At 51.7% G+C, this 9,671-nt stretch overlaps 1 protein-coding gene across 1 annotated transcript in view; it reads right to left on the bottom strand.

Moving 5' to 3' along the window:
* The window catches only part of LOC102256683 (protein Daple-like), a 72,957-nt gene that overhangs the window by 40,397 nt on the left and 22,889 nt on the right, over positions 1 to 9,671 (bottom strand). The window contains exons 8-11 of the mRNA XM_014532313.1: positions 9,258 to 9,419; positions 6,301 to 6,447; positions 4,989 to 5,115; positions 287 to 432 (exon numbers count right to left, since the gene is read on the bottom strand). Of these exons, the coding sequence (XP_014387799.1) occupies positions 287 to 432; positions 4,989 to 5,115; positions 6,301 to 6,447; positions 9,258 to 9,419 (582 nt within the window). The remainder of the gene's footprint in view (positions 1 to 286; positions 433 to 4,988; positions 5,116 to 6,300; positions 6,448 to 9,257; positions 9,420 to 9,671) is intronic.

The following is a 9,671-nucleotide window of genomic DNA, read 5'->3' as shown; positions in this document are numbered from 1 at the left end:
CACTAACTCACATCCTCCTCACCACACCTACTAGGTGGGTGCATTGCAACCCCATTTCACAGATGAAGGCAGCGAGGCACACAGAGGCCCATCGTGTGTCTCACTGCTGCTGCAGGGACTCCTCCTGCTGCCTCGTGACGCCTCTCCAGGAGGCCTCCTGTCCCCCTACCATAACGGTGGCTGCACTGGGCTCTGCCTTTCCCCCAGCTGCGCATGCTCACCGACACCTGGGTGCGACCCCTGGCCACTTACATGCCTGTATGTTCCCGACACTACCCACAGGTACCTGCTTGCTGAGCTGCTGGTTCTCCTTCTCCAGCTCCCTGCGCTGGAGGCTGCTCTGCTGCAGGGCCAGGGAGGCATCCCGCAGCCCCTGGATGGTGCCCTGGAGGCTCTGCTTCTCCTGGTCCAGCTTCAGGAAGCAGCTGGAGGCTGAAGAGTAAAGTGGAGTCAGAGTCCATATTCCAGAGGCCTCAGCTTCTGCTCTCTGTCCCCAGCCCTGAGTCGGCCATCACCCTGAGCCCTAGGTTTGGGGGGCCGAGATGGTCATCTGAGTGCCCTCCCTTTTTCCCAGGGTGCTGTTGCTGTCTGCACCTGAGGGTTCCTCGGGCGGTTATGGCCCCTCTGCTGGCTCAGCTGGGATTGTTAGGGGAGCAAGCAGAGCTTAAGAAGAAAGCAAGTGATGGTAGAGAGAAGCCAATGCAAAAGTTCAAGATGATGGAACTACTGGAACCACTTTTTTACAAAGTTGTAACCTGACCATCAAGTCAAGGATTGCAGAGACTAACAGATGGCAAAGAGAGTGTGTTCTCTGTGCCAGCCTGAGTGGTGGGAGTCCGGGAGGCTCAGCCGAGGGTTTAGAGGGGACAGGATCATTGACCCGCATGTCTGGGTGGAAGAGGCTATGGGGCACATATGCCCAGTACTTGCCACCTCTGGGTAAATTCCTTCAGTCAGAGATTTCATTTTGTACTTTCACAATTGCATTGAAAAAGAATGAGACAGGGACACAATGTCATTAAGAGTTCTCATTAGGGCCCTTGAGATAATTGCCGATAGGCTACTAGAGACCAGCCACTACGATGTCCAATCCAGTGACGAGAGTGAGAGCTGCCAGGAGACAGAAGAAGACCAAATTATCCCAAGAAATAGCACATGCTGCGGTAGTGGAGACAAGGAAAGGTTCTCAAGCGATCCAGCCACACAAAGAGATTATATCAGAATCTGAAACAATGGAAATAATGGAGATAGCAATTACTCAAGAATCTGTGACACTCAATCCTGAGATAATGGAGCAAACAGTTAGCCAAGTACAGGGCATGCTGTCAGTTGCCCAGACTCAATCTGCAGAATCAGGCTGCAGCATTAGAACCGCGTTTCTCCAGCTGATCGACGTGTTAAAGAAACCTCCTGAAACATCTGCTCCCCAACTTCAGGTCATTATAGAAATGATAGACCATGTTTTGAGAGACCTAAAGGACATTTGGGAAGAAATAGCTGACATTAAGAGGCACATAAGTCGACTCAGCCTGTCATCGTACGCCTCGACATGTGCACCACAAGGCCACATTGACTTAACACCCTGTTTAGATCCACAGCTGATTGCATCTGCTCTAGAGCCCTCCACGGGTCAGCTCGCACCACCCTCTCAGCCAAGCGAGATCCAGTCCTCCCTTGACGAGTTCTTCCATTCATTCTCATAAGCAAAAATTAAGAAAGAAAAAGAAAAAGAATGAGACAGTATAGCCAAATTGCTTTAAAAATTCTAGGCGAGATGAAAACATAAGATAAAGCCAGAAAAAGGCAGATTTCCTCTGTTGCTTTTAAACAGCTTGAATGCAGAACAGAAAAGGGAGCACAGACCTGAGAAGTATGGGAGTTCGCGGCCCTTCCCTGCCACCAGGAGGTACGTGACTTTGGATAAGTCCCAGGGCTTGTTCAGGAGGAAACCATGAATGTATGAGGGGTCAGGGTTGTTCCCTCACCTGTCCCTCCAGGGCCACACACTCAACCCTGGGAGCCTTATCGCACTGTACTGCTAGTAGGGCTGCTCACGAGCACCCCAAGAAGCAGAGTAAGATAAGACAAGGATAAGACAAGGTATCTTTGGATAAGACAAGCAGGGTTTAGAGGGGACAGGATCATTGACCCGCATGTCTGTGGGTGGAAGAGGCTGTGGGGCACATATGCCCAGTACTTGCCACCTCTGGGTAAATTCCTTCAGAGGTTTCATTTTGTACTTTCACAATTGCATTGAAAAAGAATGAGACAGGGACACAATGTCATTAAGAGTTCTCATTAGGGCCCTTGAGATAATTGCCGATAGGCTACTAGAGACCAGCCACTACGATGTCCAATCCAGTGACGAGAGTGAGAGCTGCCAGGAGACAGAAGAAGACCAAATTATCCCAAGAAATAACACATGCTGCGGTAGTGGAGACAAGGAAAGGTTCTCAAGCGATCCAGCCACACAAAGAGATTATATCAGAATCTGAAACAATGGAAATAATGGAGATAGCAATTACTCAAGAATCTGTGACACTCAATCCTGAGATAATGGAGCAAACAGTTAGCCAAGTACAGGGCATGCTGTCAGTTGCCCAGACTCAATCTGCAGAATCAGGCTGCAGCATTAGAACCGCGTTTCTCCAGCTGATCGACGTGTTAAAGAAACCTCCTGAAACATCTGCTCCCCAACTTCAGGTCATTATAGAAATGATAGACCATGTTTTGAGAGACCTAAAGGACATTTGGGAAGAAATAGCTGACATTAAGAGGCACATAAGTCGACTCAGCCTGTCATCGTACATCTCGACATGTGCACCACAAGGCCACGTTGACTTAACACCCTGTTTAGATCCACAGCCGATTGCATCTGCTCTAGAGCCCTCCACGGGTCAGCTCGCACCACCCTCTCAGCCAAGCGAGATCCAGTCCTCCCTTGACGAGTTCTTCCATTCATTCTCATAAGCAAAAATTAAGAAAGAAAAAGAAAAAGAATGAGACAGTATATCCAAACTGCTTTAAAAATTCTAGGCGAGATGAAAACATAAGGTAAGATTGCATCTGCTCTAGAGCCCTCCACGGGTCAGCTCGCACCACCCTCTCAGCCAAGCGAGATCCAGTCCTCCCTTGACGAGTTCTTCCATTCATTCTCATAAGCAAAAATTAAGAAAGAAAAAGAAAAAGAATGAGACAGTATAGCCAAATTGCTTTAAAAATTCTAGGCGAGATGAAAACATAAGATAAAGCCAGAAAAAGGCAGATTTCCTCTGTTGCTTTTAAACAGCATGAATGCAGAACAGAAAAGGGAGCACAGACCTGAGAAGTATGGGAGTTCGTGGCCCTTCGCTGCCACCAGGAGGTACGTGACTTTGGATAAGTCCCAGGGATTGTTCAGGAGGAAAACATGAATGTATGAGGGGTCAGGGTTGTTCCCTCACCTGTCCCTCCAGGGCCACACACTCAACCCTGGGAGCCTTATCGCACTGTACTGCTAGTAGGGTTGCTCACGAGCACCCCAGGAAGCAGCGTAAGATAAGACAAGGATAAGACAAGGTATCTTTGGATAAGACAAGGACGATAAGAACAGCCATCCTTTGTTGGCGCCCCGTGGGCCAGGCACAGTTTAACGCTTCACTGTCTCCTCTCACAAGATACCCATAGCAATCCTGTGAGGCAGCTTCATTACCCCCATTTTGCAGATAAGAAAACTGAGGTTTAGAAGAGGTCACTTGGCTAACAAGTAGAGGAGCCAGGACTTTAAACCAGGCCTTTCTGATTCAAGAAGCCACCACCCCAACCACACCAAAGTACATTCACACTTTGTTCGTGAGCCGCCAGCTAAGCAGTAGAAGTTGGGAACATCAAGAAGTCTGTCAGTCACGGACCTGAAAGGGCTCATAAGCTACACTGAGCATCTGAATCAGGGAGGCTTTCCAGCCCCATCAGCCACCTTGGTCTCTAACAAGCACATTTGGTCTGAGCCAGTCCCTGACAGCCAGCACTACTTCTGTGTCCCACCAGGGGGCAGTGTGCTCCCCAGGAACCTGAACTCCCAGAGCCTGGATTCCCAGGAGTGAGGAGACACCAAACCACAGAAAAAACTAACTTCTCACACAGACTCCTAGTTCAATGAACTGATTTTAGGTTTGGAGTAGATGGGACGCCTTGAAGAGAGGACTACCCAGCTGCTTTCAACAGCCTTTCCATGACGCTTAGGAATGTTGCTCAGAATTGAAAAACCAGCCAAAGACCTTCCTGGCTCTGCAGATCTCTAAGCAAAGCCTGACCTGCACTCACAGGTGCACGCGTGCTATTGTTGGACACAGGAACTGGCTTGTTGTTTGCTGGGTGCTGAGGCTTCTGCTGCACAACCGCCCCACCCACCTTCCCTGGCCAACCCCAAACTCCCTCTGGGGGCTGGGAGGGGACACACACCAGAGGGAGAGGAAGAGGCCTGGGTCGCCTGAACAGCAGCCACTGAGCAGCCCCTGCCCAGGAAGATGGAGAGCAGACTACACCCATCTGCCAGATTATGAAATCAACGGAGGAAACCATGCCCCGGGTACAACTATAATGGAGGTGAGTGACCACTGGGGATGTCTCCTGCATCCAGAGCTTCCAGTGCTCCACGGAGAGATCTAAGACACCCTCTGGGTGTCAGCGTGCTGTCATTTGGAAGCTGTGTCTAGCTGAATGGGAACTGAGAAATCCGGCAGCACTTCCTTTGCATTTCATGTCCTGACTTCAAGGTTGCCAGGCCCTTCATGTTCTTGGAGAGAATTGCAATGAAACAGTTCCAAATGGCCCTTGAATAAAACCCTATTTATTTGGGCTGACACACAAGTTTCAGAGCCAGGGGCTCAGCTCCCTGGCTTAGGGAGAAGCTGAACAGTCAGCTGCTCCTGGAGAAGGCCCTTGGTATCTATTAAAGTGTAATTGTCTTCAATCAGGTTGGCTCCACGGCACCAGCGGCTGCTGCCTACCCTCTAACAGCTGGTCCAGCTCCCAGCGCAGGTGGGCGGACTCCTCCACACTCTGCCCCTGTGCAGCCTTGAGGGCCAAGTTCTCTTCCTGCAGCTCCTCAAGGTGTTTCTGGTCTGTGTCCCGGGCCTGAATGTGCAGAAAAGGGGGTGGGGTGAGGATGCGGACTGGAGCACGCTCTGGACAGGTCCTGGCCCCTGTGCATCTGTCCTCATTCCCCCAGGATGAAGGGCCTCCATGCCCCTGCTCACTTCCAAAAACACAGCTGCACAGAAATGACTCCAACACACGGCCCAGCTGTGAGAGTTACAACCACTGAAAGGTATGTTAACCGAGTGACCTAGGCCCTAAGTCAGGGGTGGGCAACCTTTTTGTGAGTGCGTGCCAAAATCAGCAAAATCTCTGACTCAAAATTCTTCTGCGTGCCAGCCCTAATTTTTTGAGAACATGTTATGCCTACTTGATATCTCTTAAGGTGCACATATGTGTAGAACCTTGAAGAAATAATAAAATTCATTCGAGCAACAAAAACACAGTATATGATGATGAAAAATACATTTATTTTTTAATGTATACATGTACACTGATAGTCTGACAGAAAACTTTATAACTCTGCTTGATATTATCAGTGGGACTTTTGTTGCTGCATCACTGATGACAGAGATTTTACATCAGGTTTATATTTCGTGACCTTCAGAGATATGCACGAGCTACTACTTTCATCTGTCAGGCTACTCCTATTATGAGACTTAACAAAATTCATCACTGAGAACAAAGATTCCCAATTGTAAATGGAAGACCATAAGAGAGGGTTTCGCGTGCCAGCAAAAGTTACTGGCGTGCCATGTTTCACACGCATGCCAGGGGTTGCCCACCCCTGCCCTAGGTCCTAGGGGATGAAGTTCTCTGAGTGGTGTCTGAACAAAGTGACGTACAGCACAGGGCTTTAGAGCAAATGCTATAATGATGGCAGCTCTGTGGCCCCTTAGCAGGCCTAACGCCTTGGAAAGGCTGTAGGGACTCACACATCACAGCTCAACCCACATCATAAATGCCAGAGGATACCCTTTTTGCAAAGAGGCCTACATCCATCCAACCTCACAGGAAAGCAACACACCATCAGGCCCTCTCTGTGTTGGGAGCCTTCAGTGGTGCCCACTCAAGCCACTGAAGTTAGCAAGCGACTCTCCGCCATCAGCGGGTCATTGTGCCAGTGGCAGCACCAACCCAGTAGCTAAACATCAGAGAAGGGCACAGCATGAACCTAAAACTGCCCCCATCTGTGTTACATGTGGCGATGACAGCCTGTCCTACCAAATGTAGGCGGCGCAGCTTTGATTTCAGCTGCACGTTCTCCTCCTCAAGCTCGTATAGCTTATCGACCCGGGACCAAGCGACAGTCAGCTGCTCCTGGAGAAGGCCCTTGGTGTCCATTAAGGTATAATTATCTTCAATCAGCTCCTGGTCAGCAAGAACATACATGAGAGCAATGAGGTTAAGGCCCCTGGTCATGACGACGGCTCTTCCAGGCACCTGGACCCAAACCAACAACCTAGGGGTGACTCTGCTGCTGTGGGAAGTTCTGTCTCCACTTTTGAGCCCCTGCCCTTCTCCATTAGGCCAGGCAGATGGAAAAATCCCCGAAGCAAGACACTATTTAACTTTGGGAAGGGAACACTGTGACAGTGTCTGACACGTACGACCTCGGGTGGTTGGACGAGTGCACCTGCTGACAGATATGGGGCTTGGCTGAGCCCCTTTCCTTCACAAAGAAGGGGTGGGGCTGAGAGTTAGTCCTGGGTTTGAGGGCTGAGGCTAGGCCTCTCAGTCACTCCACTGATCTTGGTTCTGGAACAAAATTCAGATAAGCTTTTGGTCAATATGCACTTCCTATTTGAACATTTCACACACCTACTCTCAGCAGTTTCCTGGAAATGAGGGGTCTGTAAGACACAACAAACAAGTACTATGGGCCTCTGTGTGTCAGGCACATGCTGGGAGTGGGACGCAATGGCTGGGCCCTCAAAGGCCACCTAATGGGAAGAGTCCACGGTACTTACTCCTATCCCAGTGCCCAGCACACAGGGGAACCGTTCAGTTCATTCCCCTCAGCCCTGGTCCTGCCCTCCAGAGTCCTCCCAGCGCCACTCATGTCTTAGGGGGCCGAGTCTCCCCTGAATGCCCTCACAGTTTGTGAGCACTGATACTCGCAGATGTGTCTGTTTCTCTCAGGGAGCAGTTTTCCAAGGCTTGCCCCACTCATGAGAGCAGGCCGGTAGCTCCTGCTTATCCATCACCTGTTCATTTCCCCGCACAGTCCAGAACCCCAGATTCTCGGTGGAGGGGAAACCGTACACCTACCACCAGTGGACACGGTTCTGGTCAAAGCCTGGCAGCGGGAAGGGTTTGGTCACTGACTCTGGCTTCACCTGGCGGCCCCCTCTCTGCCTAACCCTGGCCCTGCACTAGGTGCTCTCTGTCTCTGCCATATTCACTCTGCACAATAGCCCCCAGAAGGAGGCAGGGACAGTCCCTTCCTACACACGAAGAGGCTGACTTGGGTCAATTAAGGAATGAGCCCCAAGTCACAAAGCCAGCCAGTGGTGAAGTTGGGCTTGAACTCAGGCTGGAGAGCTCCAGACCTGTCGCTTCACTGCCTTCAGCAGCCTGCACCCCATCCTTAAGGAGCCCGGACTAGTATCAGCGATGTGAGCCAGAGTACATGGAGGGGATTCACACAGGAAGAAGGTCTAACTCTTTCTCTTTGGCCACTGCCCCCAGCATTCTGATCTAGTGTTCCAGCCAGTCTACCCACCAGTACTCACCAGTATCACCATAATCCCAGGCCCTGAGTTCCATAGCACAGCCTGCCCCATTTACCCTTACAACCAACTCCTACCCAGCCTTCAAAACCCAGCCGGAATTGGTGTGAGCACTGTTCTCGCTGATCCCTGGGCCCCGGCACACGGGCCTCGGAGAACAGTGTGACTCATTCTGTATGTGGCCTGGCCTCCACGGACCACTCTGTTTCTCTTGTAATTCATTTACTAATGCAAAGTGTAAGGCATTACTAGTTTCAGAGAAAAATTATTATTCAATATGAGAAATGTTGCTGCTGTTATCCAGAGGCACACACCTTGAGAACACGAAAATGGGTTCCCATGGGAAGCCCTGCAAAAGCCCAGAAGCTCCCCAGTGCCAGGAGCGAGTCTTGCTTTGTGTTAGATCCCCTGCTCCTGGCGCAGGGCTTGGTGCCACACAGGCCTTCAGTCACTGCGTCTGCATGACTGAGCGAGGCTGCTTGGACAGGTCCGGAAAAGACACGGAGACAGGGGCTGAGCCCTGAAACCCACCCCCATCCCCGGGGCAGAGTGTCGGCTGAGATGTGGGGGCTGCCTTAGGTCCCCAGTGTGCAGGAGGCAGTGGAGGCCGCAGCCTGGGGAAGCTTGCACATGACCTTCCGCAACCCTCCTACCTGTGAGTGAGGGTGCCCGTGCCCCTCACCTGTCTGTGCTGCAGATTGATGCCCTTCGTCACCAGCAGGGCCAGGGGACCATTTCCAGGACAAAGCCCAGAGCTGGTCCCCACCCCCACCCCTCCTGGGCCGGGCTGCTTGGGCACAGCACCCAGGGTGCCTTCTCCCCAGGGAGCAGAGCAGTGAGCCACCAACATTCCAGCGGGAACAGCCACTCCCTGAGTAGGTGGGAGGAGCAAACAAGCCTGGAAGAGAGGGTCCTGAACTCACTGCTCACGTGAGGCAGTTGGGTGCATGGTCAGAGCGTCAGTAACCCTGCCTGGGCCTTGGTCTCCATCCCCCCTCAGCCCTGACACCCTCCTCTGAACAGACCCATAACCTTGGGATCCGAGTAGGCTACACCACGGAGAGCTTAATATGGGACTTGCCCAAATACCAGGTATTTTACCTCTTTCATTGTATAAACCTCACAGACTAGTACAGGTATCTCTGTTTTATAGACGAGGAAGCAGTCCTGGTAAGATTTAGCCATAGAAATTACAAGAAGTCTTAAAGAAAAAGATTAGTGAATAGAAAGTCATCATTGTGGCATGAAGGAGGAGAAGGAAAAGTCCTAGAAGAATCAGGGCCTTTCAACCACATTCCCAATCCTATTCCTTCCACTACAGGAGGGAGCCCAGGGGTCGGGCAGTCAGTCTGCGATGCAGGGAGAGGGCCAGCTGGGGAGGCATCGTGGCCCCTCTCCACTCTTCCATGACCCAAGTGCCCACCGGCCGCCTACCCTGGTCAGCCTCACCTTCATGCGGGATGCATAGAAGTTTACTATGTCTTTCTGCTTCTGCCTGAGGCCCATTGCCTCCACCTCCAGTCTCTCCACGCGCCTTGCCTTCTTCCTCAGGGAGTCCAGCTCAGGGAGGGGGGCACGAGCAGCCTGAGCGCTGGCTGCCAGCTCCATGTTCTGGGAGGTGGGCAAAGGCAGGGGACCTGGCTCAGGGCACCCTCCGGGCTGGGGAGAAAGGGGCCAAGTCCCTGCAGCCCCAGGAGAAGCCAGGGGCGGCCAAGCTGGTCCATGTGCAGGCCCATGTGTGGGGGTCCCACATGCTGTCACTGAATCATGTCACCCCACAGCAGCTCCCAGGACAGCTGGCTCTCAGGCAGCGCTGCTTTGAGCGGGAAGGAGAGATGTCCCAGGTCACATTCCTGGACCTGG

This window comes from Myotis brandtii, unplaced genomic scaffold, assembly GCF_000412655.1.
Source record: "Myotis brandtii unplaced genomic scaffold, ASM41265v1 scaffold879, whole genome shotgun sequence".
Taxonomy (NCBI): Eukaryota; Metazoa; Chordata; class Mammalia; order Chiroptera; family Vespertilionidae; genus Myotis; species Myotis brandtii.
Note: the sequence above shows the minus strand (reverse complement) of the source record. Positions and strands in the feature narration are given on the sequence as shown.